The sequence below is a fragment of the Uranotaenia lowii genome, chromosome 3 (genome assembly GCF_029784155.1).
Source record: "Uranotaenia lowii strain MFRU-FL chromosome 3, ASM2978415v1, whole genome shotgun sequence".
Taxonomy (NCBI): Eukaryota; Metazoa; Arthropoda; class Insecta; order Diptera; family Culicidae; genus Uranotaenia; species Uranotaenia lowii.
Window position 1 is genome coordinate 13,000,579 of NC_073693.1, and position 21,956 is coordinate 13,022,534.

The 21,956-nt window shown below is 37.4% G+C and overlaps 3 protein-coding genes across 8 annotated transcripts in view; 2 read left to right on the top strand and 1 right to left on the bottom strand.

Moving 5' to 3' along the window:
- Positions 1-14,260, top strand: part of LOC129758645 (rhodanese domain-containing protein CG4456-like) — a 30,296-nt gene extending 16,036 nt beyond the window's left edge. Inside the window, exons 1-4 of one of the 5 annotated variants that reach the window (XM_055756197.1) lie at positions 11,613-12,416; positions 13,039-13,198; positions 13,274-13,439; positions 14,014-14,260. In XM_055756197.1, coding sequence (XP_055612172.1) covers positions 13,072-13,198; positions 13,274-13,439; positions 14,014-14,068 — 348 coding nt within the window. In that variant the 5' untranslated portion in view covers positions 11,613-12,416; positions 13,039-13,071 and the 3' untranslated portion in view covers positions 14,069-14,260. Of the gene's footprint in view, positions 1-11,612; positions 12,483-13,038; positions 13,199-13,273; positions 13,440-13,666; positions 13,827-14,013 lie in introns of those variants that run through there. The other 4 variants (XM_055756192.1, XM_055756195.1, XM_055756193.1 and 1 more) reach the window with 4 other exon arrangements.
- The window catches only part of LOC129758639 (DNA polymerase theta), a 98,049-nt gene that overhangs the window by 22,633 nt on the left and 53,460 nt on the right, over positions 1-21,956 (bottom strand). The window contains exon 9 of one of the 2 annotated variants that reach the window (XR_008740035.1): positions 1,803-2,018. The gene's annotated coding sequence lies outside the window, so the exon portion shown is untranslated. Of the gene's footprint in view, positions 1-1,198; positions 2,019-21,956 lie in introns of those variants that run through there. The other variant, XM_055756186.1, reaches the window with a different exon arrangement.
- Positions 21,153-21,835, top strand: LOC129758644 (rhodanese domain-containing protein CG4456-like). Its single transcript, XM_055756191.1, has 3 exons — positions 21,153-21,424; positions 21,507-21,666; positions 21,733-21,835. Exons 1-3 carry the CDS (start codon positions 21,226-21,228, stop codon positions 21,785-21,787), a joined length of 414 nt encoding a protein of 137 aa, XP_055612166.1. The 5' UTR covers positions 21,153-21,225; the 3' UTR covers positions 21,788-21,835.

Sequence of the window (21,956 nt, forward strand, 5' to 3'; positions counted from 1 at the left end):
CTCTAATTAGTCGTCTTTCTGAGTAGATTTAAAGTACCAAACTAGTTCTAGTTGAATTCCTGAAAAACTTTCAATTTTTTTTATTTTAAAAACTATATTTCTGCTTATTGAAGATGAAATAAAAAATATAAAATGTTATATATTTCCAAAGAAGAGTTTATTTATTTTAAAATACTTTTCAAAGTCAAAGATGTTGTTGGGTAGTCAAAGTTTATCCGAACTCAGGAAATGAATTCAACTTACGACTAGTTTAAGATTCTTAAAATAACTAATCTCGATTATGTTGTAAATTTGGCTTGGTAATTTTAAAATATATATTTAGTCAATAGTTTGATATGATCTCATTGCCTTTGAGGCTTTCCAAACTCCTCAAAAAGAAAATAAGAGTCCGCTTTAAACTCTCAACGATTCCAAAACGGTAAAAATCATGATTGTTGTTGGAGACAGGGACAATGGGAATTTCGTTCAAAGTGATGATCTTTTTTGGATGTTACTCCACATTTTCGCTTCAGCTATACCTTACCTCCCATTTTTCATCACATTCGCAAAAATCAGGCATATTTTAAAAAATTAAAAAGAAACAATGGCGTATCAGGTTGTAAAACTGAGCCACGAAAAAACAAGTAAATCTCGAAACATCAGGCCTATTGGCATCTCTGGTTGGAGACCATCCAACCAGGGTTGCCAACATTTTTTCATTTTTTCATCAGGCAAAATCAGGCTACGGCAAAGTAACGGAAATTTTGCTCAAAGTGATGACTTTTTTTTTATCATCGCTCCTCATTTTCACTCTAATATGTTTTGTGAGCCATACTTGGTTGAATAATTCTACTGAATTACAGCAAGATTCCCTTTAATTCCCTTTATTAAATAAAAATTCAAATTCAAGGGAATTTTTCGATTGCTTTGATTCAACAATCGAATTTCACATTTCCCCCTTTTCACTTCAGCAATGGCACATAATCCAATTCATTTCTACCCATTGTTTATCACATTCGAAAAAATCAGGCAAAATCAGGCATATTTGGAAAAATCAGACAAATTCAATGGCTTCAATAGCTGGGTCTCGAAAAATCAGGCAAATCCTGAAAAATCAGGCATATTGGCATCCAACTGAGTTTTATTTTCACAAAATTTGGCAAACGATGCAATCTGCTACAAAAACTGATCAATATTTCTTTTTTTTTAGGATTTTCATCGTAGTTCGGCTCAAGGCCACGTTGCAGGCAGACGTGTTTCACTAGATCTTTGAGTTGTACTGTATCAGCAGTTTTCACGTTTCGCACTTAAGTTTTGCTTTAAGAGCTTAAAGCGTTCGGTCCGTGCGTGACAATGTCTATCGGAGTGCGAGAAAATACCTTCAAGATTCATTTAAGTAACTTTTACAAACGCCCGTCGCACGAACAAATTCATGATTTTGTTTATGGACCGCTTGGTCTTTCCCCGAAACAAGTAATACGCCTACAAATAAACCATGTGCAAAAATGTGCACATGTGAAGTGTGTGGATTACAAAACCGCTCTAAATGTGGTTATTGAACACAACGAACGACGCATGATCCAAGTGGGCAACACGCGTTCTAGGGTGCAACTAAGCATGGATGATGGCGGAATCGAAGTGAATATCTATGACTTATCCGAAAATGTTCGGAATGATGAAATCTGTTCATTCCTGAACATGTATGGAGAAGTGCTTTCAATCAAGGATGAAATCTGGAAGGAAGGTTTTAAATTCAAAGGTGTTTTGTCTGGCGTCAGAATTGTAAAGATGATTCTGAGAAAACACATCGAATTATTCGTTACCATCCAAGGTGAAGAAACGCAAGTTTCCTACAGAGGCCAGCCTTTTGTTTGCAATCATTGTCATAACCAAATTCATCGAAGCAGCACTTGTGTTGAAAATACAACTGGACCACCGGAAGCAGTTGAAGCAGCGCCCGACCAAACAGTAGTCATCAAGAAATCTACAGCGCTACGCAAACCGGTCGTCGACATCAATTCTAATGTGGTGAGTGACCTCTGTAGGGATGAGATGAAAGATATGAAGAATATAAATTAAATAGATTTAAGAATATAATAAAATAAAATAATAGTTGTATTTGGCAACACTGAAGATAAATAGAATAAAATAAATGTCTTTGGCAACGTTTGTTATTTTGGCAACACTAGGTAAAACAAACAAAACAAAAGGTGTGTTCAACAGAACTCAATCGAAATCAATTGAAATGGATTGACAGTTTTTTCCAATTGACTTCGATCGATTTCTATCAGGCTGCTGAATGAACAGCCAGACACTAATACTAACGCGCTGCTTTTACTGTCATTTTCTTATACAGCTGTGTACTTGGAGATTTCGAGCTTTATTTAATAATGAAAACTATAATAGCAATCGTCTGTTACTGTACAGTTGTTCTCACTTGATTAAATGAAAAAAACCGAAAAACCCTTTTTTTATTGGTTTATCGATTCTTAATAAACATGACACCAGCCCGACGGCCCTGCCCCAAGTCATTAGCGGCACTGAACGAAGCCCTTTGCACTGGCATCTCCTAGAAGTTGCGGGATCTGGCCACAAAGGAGGGACTGCTCAAAGCCAAACCGAGGTCTCTGAGTCCGCTCAAGGCGACAACACGCGTGAAGAAGCGTTTTGTAGTTGAGGGTGAAGATTGCGTTGAAAGCGGCACGGAAGGAATAAACGATGCAGCATGGGAGGAGCATTGGGCCAACTTCTGAAATCACGTGATGATTTTGGTTCGAATCAGTATCCGAAGAAAGTAGGGGCAGGAAAGTTAGGGCAGATAGGATTTAGATATGATTTAGAATATGAAAAGAAAGGTTTATTAAGTTTCAATTGTACTATCTACATTATTTATTAAAAACTGCCAAACACTTTTCCAACACTTCACCATCGAATCAGCATGAATGTCGCAGCACCACAGCCTCAGCATGACTGCCACAGCACCAACGAATCAGCATGGCTAGCACAGCACCACCGACTCAGCACAGCACCATTGACTCAGCACAGCACCACCGACTCAGCACAGTACCACCTCAGCATGGCTAGCACAGCACCACCGACTCAGCAAGACTGGCACTGCACCACCGACTCAGCTAACTCGCACAGCACCGACCCCAGCACCCGACAAAAAACACCAAAGAAACAATCAAAATGAGTCACAACAAACCAAACCAGCTGTAAGCAACTGCATGTGTGTTATAGCACCTGCAACGGTTCAGGCGTAAATATTGGTTTTAAGTATACCAGTTTCAGCAAATTTGAAATTTTCGAATCGGCTAAAATACCCACTCCCCACCGGTGTAGGAGCAAATTTAAAACGGAAACACTTTCATTGCAGACACTCAATAATTGAGAAGAAAAAAACCCATTTTATTAGAAAAATTGCATAAGTTTTGAGTTTTACGGTTAATTGTCTTAAAATTAATTCTACGAATATTCTTTTTGACAGAACAGTGATTTCAACTATTCTACCAGGATTTCATTAATTTAAAAGCGAAAATGACTATACAACGAGGAAAAAAGGTCAATTGAAAAAAGTTTTGTTAAAATGAAATGAAAAAGCTTTTTTACATGTTGTTGCTGACATTGATAAGGAAACGAGAAATGTTTATCCCAAAGTCAAAGGAAATTTTCCCTTGATTTGTCGACATTTTTGTTTGACAAAAACTTGTTTCAATATTTGCAAATTTATGTATGGATACAGACAAATATGCTGATATTGACGAAAACTTCGAGCAATCCATACGAAACTAAAAATCTCTCAATATTAACAATAACGATAAACATTTTTTTTACCTCATCGAAAAAGTATTAAAATTTTCATTTCGTTTATTTTTTTCAAATTTTAGAACGCTGACTGGATTAACTAATTCGTCGAGCACTAATGAAAAGCTTCTTATTTATTTATAAAATCGAGAATAATGTGACATCTATTATTTATACTTGATATGGTTTTTATTAACATCTATTCTCAATTTATGTTACGTATAGGGTGGTTGAAGCGAAAAAAAACATTCAAATAATATCTCAAAAAGAAATAATTATCACACCCAATGTTACCCAAACATGTGTGAAAGAAATCATTGTTGGCTTAAATTTTCTCATCGTGAGCTAAATCGGTCTGTCGTATATTCTGAAATCCTGTTCCAAATTTGCATGAATTTGGAACAAAGGCGTATAACTGTTGGGAATTTTGAAATCGATAACTGTGCTAAAACAGCAATTTACGCCACCGGTGCCAGCCGAAATGTTTTAGCGTGGTCGAAAACCGTGTTTTGCATCTACCGTTGGGACAGCCCTTAGTGTAATTGAAACCGATGGAAACGAATCCTGCTCTCGAGCTTGATCGATTTCGATTGGTTTCGATCGACTTCGATTGGCTTCATTGAACGTCAATTGGATTAGTTTCGATCACAACATTGGCTGAGTGAACAACAATTTACCAATCGAAATCGATTGAAACCGATTTCAATTGGTTGTTGAACGGGCTTAAAGTCAGTCATTGATCTATTCTTGTGAGCGACAGACGTGTCTTAGTGAATCTTTCAATTGAGATTCGTAAAATCATGACAAACTCCTTCCTATAAATATATATATCACATCCCAGATTTCCGAAACTAAGATGCACGATTCCGCTAATTGATTAAAAATATTTATGTCCACTTAATCCATGGGTGGCTAGAAAAATGTCCGCCCCTTTTTTTGTAGCCCGCGAAGCTCATTCTTCCTGATTCTATCAAGATGGACTCTAAAGGTAAGATGGTCGTCGATTCAAAATCCAAGAAGACGGATGTAGTGAACATTATTTATTTTTATAGCATACATAGCTTGATGAACTTAAGTCATAAAATGCACTCGATCCATGGCAACCATTTTCCAACTACTCGGACAGCCTACATTCGCCAGACTGGATCTGTTGAAAATCATGCCCCGCATTTCGCCCACCGCTCGTCGAATAACACCTACCCAGTAAGCGCGTCTTCTCAGAAATCGACAGAGAATGCAAAAAATTGAGAGTTGAGTCACCGAACTTAGAATAAAACGGTTAACTTCGGCGACACTCCAAGAACGCAAATATTTTCATTCGGTTTGTCCTGCCGAGATACCTAGAGGCAACGAATACGAATGCGTACATGCGAAATCAGTTTGAATCGTACACTCGTACGGTGTGGTCGCATTTTGTCCCCGTGTCCCGTGTGTGCTTTCAATCGTAGCTGTCGACTTCTCAGGCAGACGAACACGTGTCTCGGAGGGAAACATACAAACACGATTCGGATTGTGTTCGTGTGTTTCTCTGGAGGGCGTGTCTTAGCTTAATTCGTGGCACTCACCCAAGGCACGCGTATGGTGTGTTCCTCTCTAACGATGTGATGATGCAAAATCACCAGAGAGATCGTTACGATCCCTCTGGCGATTTGAGTTACCTCTCTGCCGATTCAAATTTACCGGGTAGCGCCACGTTGAACATCATGCAGGATAGACCATCACCTCGTCGAAGCCCCCTGCGTGATTCGAATGAACTCGACAATTCATCCGAAATCCGCACACAGCACTGCGTTCCATCCATCGTCGCCTTGATCACCCAAGTAACATTTAAAGTTTTATAACAGGCTACTAGATAAAGTTTTGGTTTTATAAGGTGCTTGAATAGTCTATTAAAACTATCGGTGTTACTTGGGCAGTCTGTTCAACTTCCCGTAAAAGCCTTTCCCGTCCGTGATTTTCCATAGCTCGTCACGGTCGATCGTGTCGTATGCGACTCCAAAGTCGATGAATAGATGGTGCGTAGGGACTTGGTATTCACGGCATTTTTGGAGAATTTGCCGTAGTGTGAAGTTCTGGTCCGTCGTAGATCTTCTCTCCATGGCCTGATGACTTCCCGCGAATCTGTTTACTTGTGGCGTTAGGCGGCGAAGTAGGATTCGGAACAACCCTTTGTAGGCGACATTGAGGGCAGTGATTGTTCGATAGTTCTCACAGTTCAATTTGATGCCCTTTTTGATTTTCGAAATTTTTAAAAATCAGTCAATATAAAGGAACGTTAATATCTGGTGAAAAACGATCATTTGAGAGAACGAAAGGAGGGGGAGGGGTGGAGGTTTAGTTGCTCTTATTGAGTCTACAATATAAGCTGCACTCGGCTCCTCCTTCCCCATGAATTTCACTGAACAACATGTATTTCGAAAAGTATGAAACAAGAGAAGAATAATGAAAACATTATCAAAAATTCTCTATATACCGTAAAACGGGGTAACATTTTTCACCGATGTAACTTTGACCACCATGAATTTTTTCCAGATAATCATCAATAACTAAGTCTAAAGTTAAAATATCTCAAAACTTTTTTCTACGTTCAAAAACTTATAGGTTGAGTTTCGAATTGGGAAAAACTTGGTTTGTTTTTAAAAATTTCAAATAAAAAAAAAATGTAATTTCAAAATCTTGAAATAACTATTTTTTCGAAGGCTCGCAAACAAACACCCTTCCTGATGAAATCAAAGCGCTTCGAAGCAAATAGGTTGATATATGTGAGAGTTCAACTTTTATCCTTAGTAAATGTATAGTTTTTGATATAGTTTCAAGTTAAATTTTTGATATTTGAAAAATAGGGACATTTTCCAAGAGTAAGCCAGTCTTGGACAAAAGCCTAGAAACCTAATTTAAAATTTGAATAAAAAACTTAAAGGGGAATAGTGCGAGGGCCTAGGGAATTGAATGAATAAAACTTTCATTTGTTTTCGCAGTTAAAATTTGTTCCTTAGTTATGTTAAAAAATTTAGCCCCTTAAATTAAGCAGCATCATTGTCCATCCTTCAATTTTAATTGTTGTTCAGTCTTAACTCCACTCTTAACACATAAAGGACCGTGGTGTTGTTTTTTATGGACCGCGAAGAAATCTAAACCAAAAACCCAAAAATTCAGAAAGTGTTTTGTTTCCTTTTTGATCAAGAAAACCGTCAAAACAGAAACTGATCAATGTTACCCCAAAGCATCAAATTCGAAACAGAGACTAAATCGATTTTTGAATCAAATTTGAAGTAGTCTAATAAATTTCTGCAACCATGTTTTACGCTCATAGGAGTCCAGTACTGGTTTTAGAAATATGAAAGATGCAACATTTTTTTTTAATAGAAAAAATAATCGAAAAATATTGAAAAAGGTGATCAATCTTACCCCGGATTACGATACACATTTCAATATCCTTCTACACAACTTACACACCCTTTTATAAAACAACCAGCGAATCTACAGCATGTTGATGTTGATTATTATCTTTTTATTGGTAGGTTTATCTGGTATGTTAAAACTGTCACTTAAAAAAGATCTTTGAAGAATTTTTCGTCATGAATATAATTTCTCCAATGAAAGATTAAATTCTTCATTGGAATATTTTACTGAATCGTGATACTACTAATATTATTATTTTCAATTTTGATACACAATTTTCGTTGAAATTTGTGGTTTGTTTTTTTTTTTAATTTCTTAATTTAAAAAATCAACACTTTAAAGATAAATTAAGTAGAAAATACGATTATCAAAATCAATTTCAGAAGTATGAACAGGGTGGTCAGCGAGTTTCCGGTTTCAAAGTCCCGGTTTTTCCGGTTTTTTCGATCGAGATTTTATGATCTTCCCAGTTTGGAAATATATGAATTTGATTATCGGGGTTTTTTAAACCAAAATAAGACTTTTTTTAAGTGTTAAAAGTAAGGTTATTCAGATAACGGTGATGTTTGTTGGGATTTGTATGTATGTATGTATGTTAACTCACCAACAATATTTGCAGTGCAACCAAGGGGTCCGTTACCACTGGTTTGGGATAGGTTTGACTCACCAAACTCTCTTCCTACTGTTCGAAACAAATTTAGAATTATGAAAAGGAACCATAGTATCCTTCTCATGATTCCATATTTGGCGAGATACTCCGGCTGGCTTGAACCCACAATCCATTGTATGTCAGTCTTTCGTTCGCTTGGTGACCTATCCAACCCCCCACGAATCCCCTTGAATAGAGTTAAGCTATTTTAGATATATGAATATAATACATTTGAAACATCTTACCATTTTACCATTTGAAAAGGATACTTATCTTCAAACCATAAAAGGCATCGTGAATATTTCAAAGGTTTGACTGGTCGCAGCATGCCGAAATTGCTATATCGATCGTCCAAACACATTTTTATTTTCTACACCAGCATTATGAAATATTCTCCTCCTTTAACAACACTCACACACGATTGAATTTCAGTCAATGCCATACTTGAAATAGTATATGTTCCCATTATTTTCACTTCTTATGCCTTTTTAAATGTATTGTGAACCGAAGAGCTTTCACTAAAACACATCACATATCAAACGACCCAAGCATTAGGAAAAAAACAACCTGCTTCCCGCAGCATCAAATCAATCAGGATGGATACATGCTCATCACTCCCCCGTACCAGGTTCTGCGTTCTGAACAAACTAGAAACCATTTCGGGAACTTCCACCGATCACTTTTCCAAACATTTATCACTGATTCGTTCTTAAATTTCATCTTTAATTAAATTTTATTAAAATTTTTGCGGGACGAAAACAAAAACGCGTGCGTTGCCCCCGGTGATGTTTGTTGGGATTTCTACAGAAAATATTTTGAGAAGGTTTAAATGTAAAGGATTAATAAAATAATTGAGGCCCCTTAGAATCAGAGGGATGAGGTGCCAAAATCGTCAATTTTGAGTTAAGTTCAGTACCGTTCATAATTGTATAGAAATTGGAAGCACGCACACTGTCACTTCGAATTTGAACTTCCATAACTTTTTTCTCTGATGATATTTATGGATCAAATTTTCTGCGTTTGATAGATCAACTATCACACTATTTTACCACAAAGCTTTCTGGAGTTTGTGTGGCCTGAGATACACCAATTCTACGGAAATCGGACTTTTTGGACTTTTACCATTCAAACTGCAATATCTCAGAAACAACGCTACATTTTTTATTGAAATTTTGCAAATTGATTGTTGAAATATAAAGCTAGCATGTCTGAAGTTTTTGAAAAATTCTATCGATGGGATCAAAAGTTACGCGAGGTACAATATTTCAGGCATGAACCTAGAAATGCGAGTTCTATAGAATTATATCGTTTCCAATCCACAAATCAGTCGAAAAATGTCTGGCAAAAGCAATGTAGAAAAGGAAAAATGGAATAAATATTTGTGTTTTTAAATCACAATCTCGTGATATTGTTTTGATTTTTTTTGTTGAAAATTTACCGGTTGTTGAACATAAAATAGGATTTTTCTATGGAGACATTCGTCCAAAATTCTACAGAAATCGCAGTTCTAGGTTCATGCCTGAAATATTGTACCTCACGTAAATTTTTATCCCATCGATAGAACTTTTCAAAAACTTCAGACATACTAACTTAATATTTCAGCAATCACTCTGCAAAATTTCAATAAAAAATGTAGTTTTGTTTCTGAGATGTTGCAGTTTGAATGGTAAAAGTCCAAAAAGTCCGATTTTCGTAGAATTGGTGTATCTCAAGCCAGACAAACTCCAGAAAGCTCAAATTTTTTAGTAGAATTGTGTGATAGTTGATCTATGTAACGCAGAAAGTCGAAGTGACAGTGTGCGTGCTTCCAATTTCTATACAATTATGAACGGTACTGTACATGTACCAATCGATTCTTCACATCTCAATCTACATCTGCTGCATAACTCTGATTTTTTTATAGTTTGTCAACACTTTTTCGATTAAATTTAAACGATGATGTTCTAATTAAAATTATTTTATCGCACTCAGAATTTGACTATTGAGCTCTGGTTTCTGAATTCTGAAATTTGAAATATACATAATCATCATGGTGGATGTATCACGCATCTGTAAATGAAAACTTAACAACTTTAAGTTTGAATTCATGATTTGAAACTTAAAGTTTCAGTGATTGATCCTGATTTTTATACACATTTATTTATTTTATCTGCCATTTTGAGAAAACAATCCGCTAAATTTTATTCCTCCTAAGTTTGGTTTTGATTGTCGTCTTGAATACTGAGTGAGATTTTCATTATACATTTTCCTTTTTTAGAGCCTGAGTTCTGGGTGCTTGACTTTGGACTTTGCATGTTAATTTAAATTCTAAGTCTGAATTAGCAATCCTACTAGAACAATTGAATATCGTTATTCAAATTTTAAATTTGTCTTAATGCAAATTTTGAAAATTATTCTAAAGCTTAAATTTGCTTCCCCAATTCACTTTTCGGTTGTGATAATTTTTTAATGTGATTCGTAGCTCATACCTTCATTTTTACGATCTGTATTTTTTTTTACATTTTTGAATCAATAAAGACTGCGAAAATGTATAATAGAATCACAAAAGCATATGGAATCTCGTTCTACATTTTCTGCATTTTATTAATGAACCGTGTAACATGGTGGCCACTCATTTTGAATTTTTCTGTTCTATCGTTGTTTATTACGATTGAATTTGTTAAGTGAAATTGGTGACTAAAAGACAAAAAGAAAGATTAGAAAATAAGACTGTAATTGAAGTCATACGTTTCTTAAGCGTCTACTTGAAAACTGATCACTCCGATGGAAATTTTAACTACAACTTTAATTTCTTACTATAAAAGCAATTCAACACTTGGAGATCAAAGGTCTTTTTTTTTTGTTTTCTTAGAAAGACCAAGATCTGCAAAATCTGGTAGAAATTTCTAAAAATTAAAGAAAATTAAATATCACATAATTCCGCACGTTTATAGTTTAAGGATTTTTTTATCGTTTTCTTCCATCCAAGCAAATAAAAAAGAAACTGCATGGTGAAGGCAATAAATGTATGACGACAGCAGAAAAAATGTTTCAGGTATTTCAGTCTTATGAAATATATATGACTTTTCAAATTTGCCATTTCATTAACATTCAAAACAAAATTAAGAATTTAGAAGCTCTGAATTTAAAGCAAATACAAAATTTATTACCATTTGCACATGTTAATTTAGGCATATGAGGGAAGTTAGTGACAATAAAAAAATTTGTCCCTACATTTCACTAATAGCAAATTCAAAATCAACACTCTAAATAACTCAACTAAAATTTTTTTGGTATAATTCGGTCCGGGAAATTGCAAGTTACAGCTGCTTAAGTTTGGTAGACCGTTTTTTTTTTCAATATTGAGCTTTTAAAGTGATGAATAAACTTTTTGTTGAATAAAGAATGTAGAAATTCGAGCATTTGCGGTTTTTGCCGCTTGGAGAGGGGGAGGAGGGGGATCAATCCAATCAACCTTACCACCCTCCCCCCCCCCCCTCCCCCCGTAAGTTGTTCACTACGGAGAGTTTTTGGCGCATCTTCACCATCATTAGATAATGATCTGATTCAATTTGGCGCCTCGACAGGATCTGACGTTCGTCCCGAGAAACTCAAAGGAACCTATTTAAGCGAGAAAAACAAATTTCGTCCCTTGGACTCTCGCTTATCCAGGTTCGATTGTACTAATGAGCACCTGACGAACTTTTTGGTTCCATGCTTAACTTCTATTACACTATATCATGAGTTGAATATTGCCTTAATTTACTTAGTCGACTGGAGGTTATTTAATAATTCCGCTGAGCCTGGAGTCTACAAAACTTCGTATTGGTTGAAAACTCAATTGACAGTTTGTCCTGAAAAGTCCTGAAACCTAATTTTTCTTTCTTACGTGGAAACGAGCCTTCTAACGTTTTTTGTGCCAATTTTTATTTTATTTAAAGTAAGTTTTTTGCTGAACCAGACTGTTACTTCGTATCTTTAAAAACAAAAAAAAGTTATGCGCTGGTGAATAGGAGTATGGCTTATGGCATACAAACCTTAAAGCAAAGAGAAATTATGCCAAAAATCATAGATGCGACAAAACGAATCTTTTAAGAACCCATGCACAGAGAAACTCAAAAATGACCCCAAAACAAATCAGTCTATTTCTTTACACTTTTGATGACTCAAAGAAGATGATTCAAAAGTCAATAGAATGAAGGGCAAACAACCTTCATCTCAGCTTGATTATGAGGCATTGTAAATTAAAATCCGGAAAATAAAAATGAAAATCTAGAATTTGAAAAAAAAAATTCTTACTCAGGTTTAAAAATCAAAATTTCGAAATGAATTTATGATTTCGAAAAAAATTAATACTAAAAATAGAGTCAATCACCATCCAAGGGTTAACGAGAGGGAGGCAGCACGCAATGCTCCCACCATCCGATCTTTTTGCTACCTCGAGCCTCTACGGAGACCCAGCCAGCTAGTCGTTGCCTGGAGACGTTAAGTTGTGGTTCACCGAGAAGACGCGAAACTGTAGTGGGTCGTAATCGTATCGTAGCCCACTGAATTAATAATAATCACCGTGAGAAGGCTCTTTTCCACGAACCAGCAATCAAAAGTAGGTACCTAGCCAACAGTCGGTGCCTGCAGCTCTAGTTGGATGTGTGCTTCGTTTTTCGATTGGGTAAATATCGACATCTAATTCGGTTTGTTTGCTATGAACAATTATTGAGATGAAGGTACTATCTCGATAGAACGATTTCTCTCGTTCAAATTGGGGGTTTAATACCGAAAATTTGTGACGGTTCACATAGCGAATAATTATTAAATAATTCTAGCAATTATTGATTGGTTTTGCAAATATTTGTGTTCAATTAACACCTGCGTTTATCCATGACATTATCTTCCGGACCGGAACTTTCCGTAGCAACAATTTGGTGAGGGAGAGATAACCTACACGTGCCTTTAATTCGGCTATCTTTGAAACGGATGATGTTTCGTGCTTTTTTTTCCAATACATTCATACAACACGTGCCATGCTCCAAAAACCCTTGTATCCGATTGTAAACTGATGGTGCCACCTTGAAAATTTCCCTTTCATTTCATTTTCGGTAAACCGATAACCGAAACCGTTATCAGTTTCGGTTGTTTGCTTTGTATCAACACAAACGGGGATTAGAAATAGGTGCAACAAAGTTCACCTGATTCACTGTAGCAATTTTATCGTCTCTCATTTGCAGATTGCCAGCAGTTTGGGACTCTCCAGCAACAAGATGTCGATCGCCACCTACGAAGAAGTACTGGACCTCCCGAATCATCCGGAAAAGCTTCTGATCGATGTCCGGGGTGTCGATGAGGTCAAGGAAACCGGAGCAATCCCCACGAGCATCAACATTCCCCGTAAGTTACTTTTTTCAGATTTACCATCCTTCTAAGTCTAAATTCTTTAATGAGTAATGAACGTGTCCCACTTAGTGGATCAAGTTGAGCGAGCTTTTGCACCGGAAACAACTACCGGAGAGTTCGAGCAACTCTACGGAGTTCCTAAACCGGCGTTCGATCGCTACATTATCATGTCATGCCGAACCGGAAGGCGTAGCCAGATGGCACTAGACACGATCACGGCTCTTGGTTACACCAAGTAAGAGACATTTCTCTTTCAACTTAAAAAAAAAACACCGCATTTGTTTGTGGGACAGTATAACCTTTCCAAGGGGGTCACCGAAATTAAAACTTCCTAATCATCATTGTACGCAAACATAACCTAGAAAAACGATACCTTCAAGTGCGCCTAACTAACAAAAAAAAAATACCACTAGTTAAAAAGACAATTTTTGCCGCAACCGATGTCTTTCTCTTCTTTTGCAGTCCCGATCCTGGAATTTGAACTGAATCAGTCGCCCGCTTCCTTCAAGGCCAAGTACGGACGCGATATGCCTCAGCAGGAAGCGGAAATCATCTTCCACTGCAAAATGGGCGGACGGGCTCAGAAGGCAGCGGAACTGGCCACGCAACTCGGGTTCCAGAAGTAAGATTTTTTTATCTTTAATTTTAAGGCGCCCGCTTTTCTTGTACATACACTCCTACCAGTTAATCGGCTCTGGGTTTTCTTTCATTTGTGTCATCATCAGAAATAACCTAAAATTAATTAGAAATTAGGCATGAGAAAAATAATTTCATAGTTTACTGATAATCGATTTTTTTTTTGTTTTCAGTGCCCGTAACTACAAAGGATCGTGGACCGAGTGGGCTGCTAAACAGGGAAAGTGAGCTCAACAACGCCGCCGGGAGCATAAGTTTAAAAGTCGAAATGAATTGTTGAAATAAAAGTTATCATAAGTTGAACGTACCCGAGAATAATTTGTTTTATTTAAATTGGAATGGTTTTGGTAAATTTTGATAATCGGTGTTAGAATTACCGAATTTACCGAATAAAATGTTACAGTTACACTAAAAGGATATGCAGTGAAACTCTCTTATGAGTTTCGCGTAATGAATGTTTTTACTTTAAAAGACATCTCAACTAAAAGACATCTCACGGTTAGCGTTGCCACTTATACAGATTTGTCTGTCATCATAAGAATTTCTTTTTTTTTTTTTTTGTACATATATACCCATTTTAGTGTTGCGTCATATCAATTGAAAAAACTTTTTTAATGATTTTCGTGATAATATTTAGGTGTTTAAATTTGCCTATGCATTGGTTTACAAGATAAAGCCTTTTTCCTCCGTTGCGTCACATCAGGCGACTTTTCAGCGTTTTCAAAATTATTCACAATATCGAAGTTTTCTGCTCTGTCTGACGAGCAGTGAGTAGTGCAGTGAGAAAAATTGTAAGCATTCATGAAGGAAAAGATTTTTGGTAATAAAAATAAACTTATTAAATTGTACACTGAACTCAAAATCACAGAATTGAGTTGGTAGGTGCAGAATTAAAGTAATTTATATGTTACTAAGCAGTTATATTTTCCATAGGTCGACAGAAACATCGTGTAAATCGGTTTACACCTTTGACCTTTTTTAAAGCAATCAGGTTTCGGATACGTTTTCCGATGATGATTTATTTTGGAAATATTCTAGTGCAGTGAAATTAAAGTAAGTTTCATGCAAAACAATTAAACAATAAATACTATAGTTAAATTAATTTTTTTATTATTATTTCAGAAAAGATCAACCCGAATGTCTCGTCAAAGTGAGAAAGTCAATGATTTTTCGAAGCCGAAAAATCTTTTTGAACCCAAATAAGGAAAAAAAGTGACGTTTTTTACGTTGTATTTTTTTTAAAATAAATAATAAATAAAACAAAGTTGATTTATGTTTGATATTCAGAAATTTCACCTAAAAACCACTACAACTGAAAGATATTAATGACCTGAGCAAACATTTGAAATTCACTTTGCCATTCACTTGATCGCTCACTTAAGTGATTTCACTTGACGGTCACTTAAAATTCACATAATACGCATCCACACATAATACGCACCGCGTAAAAAACAGTGCAAAATACCGTGTCAATTCCCGAAAACCATGTAAAAAACCGTGTAAAAAACGCGCTAATTGAGGAAAACCGTGTAAATGAGACCATTCAAATTCTGCAGCTTTGAGACTTGAAACAATAAGACATGTAACTTGAAACCTGAGACTTCAGACTTAAGACTTGAGACATGAGATCTGAGACCTGCGAACTGGTACCTGAGACTTGAGACCTGAAAATTGAGACATGAGACGTGAGACCTTAGCCTTTCAACATGACACCTGAGACTTGAGACCTGAGACTTGAGACTTAAGACATGACACGTTAGACCTGAGTCCTGAAATCTGAGCCCTGAGGCATGAGACCTGGCATGAGCCATTGAGGGACATGGGACATTGGAACTAAGACATAAAACTTGAAACATGAGACCTGAGACTTGAGACATCGGACATGACACCTGAGACATGGGATATGAGAAAAGAGACATGAGATATTAGACATTGGACATGAGTCCTGAGATCTGAGGCCTGAGACATGGGACATGAGACCTGAGATCTGAGACAAGAGACATGAGATATTAGACATTGGACATGAGACATCAGACGTTAAATCTGAGATCTGAGACCTGAGATCTGAGACTTGAGAACTGAGACTGTAGACCTGAGACATGATACCTAAGACATCATACATGAGAAATGACACGTTAGACCTGATACTCTCAAGTCTCATATCTCATGTCTCAGGTTTCTTGTCTCAGGTTTCTTGTCTCAGGTCTAAAGACTCATGTTCCTTGTCTCTTGTCTCAGGTCTCAAGTTTCTTGTCTTAGATCAGGGGTGAGCAACCTTTTGAACCAACGGGCCAATTTGAATTTAAAATTCTTTCTGCGGGCCGCACTCAAGATATCACTTACTAACAAATTTGTAAAGCTTCAGAGAAGTATTAAAATCAAACGTGATTCTTTTATGATAACAAATGTTTTACGAATAAAAACTGAAAATGGAAAAGAAACACGAAATCGCCTTTCGTTTATTTGAAATGTTTGTAAACATATTTAATACGATTTTTCAAATGTAAAGCAGACAAAAGTCAGCTGGAATTGATATGGTACATCACTAAATTAGTTGATTTTAATCTTTTTTGCAAACATCTGTTCTTCAAAAATGAAAAACTGTCGTAGCCTTTGTAATGTTAAAAAAAATTTAAACTGTTTTCTAAAAACAGTTATTCCAATTGTACTACTTCTCATCACCTCAAAGTCTTCTGGAAAGATATTTTTCTTTTGGAAATCACTCTCTTTCAAGCATTGGACGGTGGATCTTTATCAAAATTAATGAAATTTTCCTAAAGAACGAATTCTTCGCTATAAACGGTGAAATCCTATTTTTAATTCAAAATTTCGTTTCAATTTGGCGTTGAGCAAATTCACATATTTTTAAGCGAATTTCGTCCAAGTTCCAGTACCAAATCTTCATTTCTTGAATCCCAGGTAAACTTTAAGAATTTCTATATTTCCCTTCTCTTTAAGTTTTATTGAAAACGAAAATTTTAACAGTTTGAACCGTTTATTCGAGACAAGTTTTTTTTTATCAAACAGATGGTCCTCTTCTTCATAATTCTTTTTTCAAAAGTCTGACGCGATGATAAATAACGATATTTTGAGTTTTAAGAGAAATCACTGTCTCCTCAGGATTAAAAGTTATTGAAATTTATCTACATAAATTCCATTTCTGTGCATATCTTCGAGACATTTTTCCACAATGCTCCAATTTTTCTACAAACGGTTTTAAACCTTGTTTTTGTATCCGAAGTTCCGTATATAATCATTGCATTGAGATTTTCAATAAGGTTTTCTCACAAAAATTCATTACTAACCATATTTTCAAACAGATTTAGTCAAAAATTACAGGTAACGTATTTGATACTGGATAAAATTTTACAGATTTCATGGATTTTCTTTTTAAATTCAGACACCATTGGGATTGGATTTTTAAAGCTAATCTTACTAAGATAATGTGGAATGCTTATTTTAAAGTAAAATAACACAATTTATCAATGTTTGGCATGATTTCGCTATGAAATATGAAATGCCTGAAAATAATCGTCCCAAAACTCTTCAGTCAAACCACATTTTGCTTTTGATTTCGAGTCATGTTGATTAGAATCCCATGTCGGCCAAGTCGACAAGAGCTTTCAATATTCAAGAACTAAAATCGTGCTCGTGGTCTGGTTTTTGTCAGTTTCTGGAAAACGGATTTAGAAACGCCTGTGATAATATATATCCCTCCAATTTTTTGTTTATTCTCCCGGGCCATTACATTTTTTTCCAAATTTTTAAGTGATAGTTGAAAAATAGGGAAAAAATGTCATCTGAATATAAAAGATCTCTAATATTGTGTTCGCCTATTAATAATATTGCACTTTTTCCTTTTAAAGAACGCAAGAAATGCCAGAAAAAAGTTAAATACTGAATAACTGTGGGGCAACTTACTGACATGTCATTTATTTTGTTTTGTATTGACTAGTCACACGTGTTTTATTACAATCTAAGCAAAAAAAGTAAAAAAAAAAATTGATAAATGCTTCGCGGGCCGCACAAGGACGCCTCAGGGCCGCGCGTTGCTCACCCCTGTCTTAGATCATGTCTCAGGTCTCAAGTCTCATGTCTCTTGTCTTATGACTCAGGTCTCTGATCTTATGTGACAGGTCTCTGGTCTCATATCTCATGTCTTAGGTCTCTTGTCTCAAGTGTTGTGTCTCATGTCTCAGGTTTCATATCTCGTGCCTCAGATCTCAGGCCTCATATCTCAGGTCTCATGTCTTACGTTCTAAGATTTTCCCAACAAAAATTTCCAAGTGTTTCCCATTCAACAAAAGGGCTATTTTCTGTCAAAAACCGTGTTAATTCGCGAAATCCGTGTGGAAAAAACTTTACAAAAATTTTAGTGTATCTCGTTTTTTTTAAGTCCAATTTGACTTTTTTAAATGCAGAACAAAGCTGAAGAATTCATATATGTATATGAAAGTGTATATGAATTTTAACGAATATGAGAAAAACGTCTTCGTGGTGGACAAGCGCGTGGAATGGGTCATATACAGATTAGACAGATATGAGAGCTTCACTAAACTATAGATTGAGGTTTTTGGTTGATCGATATCGAAATGTCCAACGTTTTACCGACTGATCAGCTTGTTTTCAATTCCACAAAAGACTCCTGATCCAGCACCAAACTCATTTCCGACTGGGACAAGTCTCTGGTATTTGCTTCAGTTTGAGAATATTCTGCCTGGAAACCAAAAGAGAAAAACGATAAAACGTAGATTTATTTTGTCAATTATAAGATTTTCTGAATAATTACCTGCTCCAGCAGTTTCAGTAATCAGCGGTAAGTACTTAAGATCTCATTGATCAGACGTCTTGGAGTCCATTTCAGCAATAAACAGCGGTTCTTATAATGAAATTTAAGACACACACTTTAGTGGTAGTTTCGCGCCGAAATTTATGACACTTCGCCAGTGAATGTTGCTACACGACATTTAACAGCTTTTGCAGTTGTAACCTTTTCAACAGATTATTCTATAAGCGGGAGAAATAGATTCTACGGATCAATGCTCCAAAACTAACTCATGGCAGTGACGTTTTACAGGGAATCACTGCCCTGAATTTGATCGAGCTCCTGGGCATTCGAAAAAGAATGCCTTCGAATTTCAGAAGGAATAGAGTGCTACAAGAATTGGTTAGTAATCTCCGCGTGCCCTAGGAAAACCTCTTGTTTTTTGTCAATTTGAGTGTCAGTTTGAGCTGTTTTCCTGTAATTCAGAGGATTAGGGTCCCGAGCAGGATAATTGCAATCTAAGTGTGTAGCTATCCAAAGTTCAGGCCATCTTGAACATGTTAAGACCTGGACGAGCGATTTAGCTTTTTTATGCATCTTTTTTATGCTAGCCGATGCCAAACACTCTTCAAGAATTGGTCCAGTACAACCGTTTAACGTTTGGAGTCAAATTCACCCCTGGTACTTTCCAATGGATCATCGACAGCCTTCTAGGAGCGAATCGTATTTTGTCAACACCATCTTCAATTGAAAACTCAAGAGGAGCACGATTGTACTTTTTACGTCATCCTCGTAAGCTGCACTCGTATTGGGGAGCCACGAATTTCTAAGCTTCTTTTACTTGCTAAAGTGAACGAAGTCCTTTAGTCATGGCACATTCTGACTAAGCCCTGAGAGTACATCCACGTCGATTACGCTAGCCCCGTGGATATTTATTCAAACGGACAGGTTCGTCGACAGTCCTTGACGTTAAGAACGCCTTCAACAGCGTCAGTTAGGCAGTAATTGCGTTGTCGCTCATTCGTGGTACTTCCGTAACCGCCAACTACAGTATATGCCAACAAGAGATTGGAAACAGTAAGGATTTTGGTAGGGGTTCCATAAAGATCTATTCTTGACCCGGTATTGTGGAACATCGTCTACGCCGAACTGCTTAAACTGCGTCTTCTCATGGGAATGAGACTTGTGGGATTCGCCATCGACCTGGTTCTTCTGGCATCAGACCAATCAACCGAGGAGGTCCAGCTACTCGCCACAGTAGTTATCGAGAAGGTGGAAAGTTGGATGCGATTCAAGAGCTTGCGTCTAGCTCACCACAAGACCTAGATGGTGCTGATCATGCGCAATTGAATCTAAGGTGCGATCAAGTAGCTGGGGTGTGATGATCGACGATCGGCTGAGTTTCACGGCCAACGTCGATTATGCCTGCAAAAGAGCGGCAATGGTAGCAGCCCTCTCGCGGGTCACATTGAACAACTCAGCGATCCGCTGCAGCTGAAGGAGGGTCCTGGCGAGCGTGACCTCGTCCATTTTGCGGTATGGAGCGGCAGCCTTCAGCTGGCAGTGTAATCTGCAGAAGCTCTGCAGCGCGCAGCGCCTGATGAACCTGCGGGTTATCAGCGCATACCGAACAGTGTCCTCGGTAGCTGCTGATGTTGTGGCGGGGGTAATGCCCATCTCGGTCTTGTTAGAGGAAGATATCTTCTGCTACGAGCACAGGCACTTGCCCGATGTGCGGAAACATGCCAGAGAGGTCTCAATTTACAACTGGCAGCACCAGTGGGACAGCACGGAACGCGGCCGGTGGATCATCGCTTGATCCCTAACGTCGGATTTTGGATGGACTGGAAACATGAAGAGGTTTATTTCTGCATGACACAGTTCTTGACTGGTCACGGATGCTTCATACAGTACCACCATCGGTTTAGACATCGGCTTACCGCCTGTGGACCCGACACGACAGCCGAAAACATCGTGCGGAGGATGTGTGAGGATGCCAATACTTGGCGCGTGGTCAGCGATGGGTTCACCCGAATCATGACTGCCCTGTAGAGCAGTTGGAACGAGCACCAGTCAGCGATCGATGTAGGGTGACTCCTTCGCCGGGGAACATCTGAGTAGAGTGCTGCCGAACCTAGCAGTAAAGCATACAAAGATGAGACTTTACCTTCTGCGTATGCCGAGCTGCTTGGTACGTCGCGTGCGTGTATAGGGTACTTCCATCGTTACCGTCGCGGAGTATCCAAGTAGAACGCGCCCTCTGCGACGAAGGCTGCGAGGATAAGACATGACCTTCTCCGCAGTCGAACTCGTAGGGAGAAGGGTATTCACGCCGCGAAATACTCTCAGGCAGCGTGGTTTTATGTCGCCGTCGGGTGAGCCACTCGAGCCGGGTAGGATGACATCACCATCGGGATTCATCTGAGTCGTAAGCGTGAAAGGCCCGTCTTTGTTAGAAATCTTCCGTCCATCGTTAGCGTAATTGCTTCGTCATCCATTTTTTTTTTCCTTGTGTCGTCATCCATGCAGCAGAAGAAAATAAAAGGAAAATGATAAACGAGCAAGTGCCTATGTTATCAGATTCATAAGATTGTCTGTTCAAACGTTTATTATCTGTTCCATGAAGTCAAACCTCTTTCATTACGTTACATGCACCCTATCAAACGAGATCACCAATTATAACAAGGCTATAATGTCAATCGCCACCTACGAAGAAATTCTGGATCTTCCCAACCATCCGGAGAAACTGCTGGTGGATGTTCGTGGCACGGACGAGGTCAAAGAAAAGGGTGCTATTCCCACCAGTATCAACATACCGCGTAAGTAGTGTCTTTGTATATGTATTCTTTTTCTTCTATACCAAAGTAATGAAACTTATTTTAATTTTTATTCCTCCAAAAGTTCCTATTCTGGAAGATGAACTGAAACTATCGGCCGAATCCTTCAAGGATAAATATGGACGTGTGAAACCACTGCCGCAGACAGAAGTTATCTTCCACTGCAACAAGGGTGGTCGGGCTCAGAAGGCAACCGACCTGGCCACCGGACTCGGTTTTGGAAAGTAAGTTTCCATGCAAACTGGTGGCCCTCGATATAAAAAGTCATATTTTTTCGTTATTCTTTTCAGTGCGAGAAACTACAAAGGGTCATTCACTGAATGGCTATCCAAACAGGAGAAGTGAGTTTGTTACCGATATGAATAACAAATAATAGTGATAATAAAAATTTTTTTTTTAATCGAAAGTGTTACTCGATCCCCAATAATTGTCATTCATTAACACGTTTAAAAGGACGATTCGGAAGACGTAACTACTAATTCAGAAAGTTTGGTAACATCTTTATATTTACAAA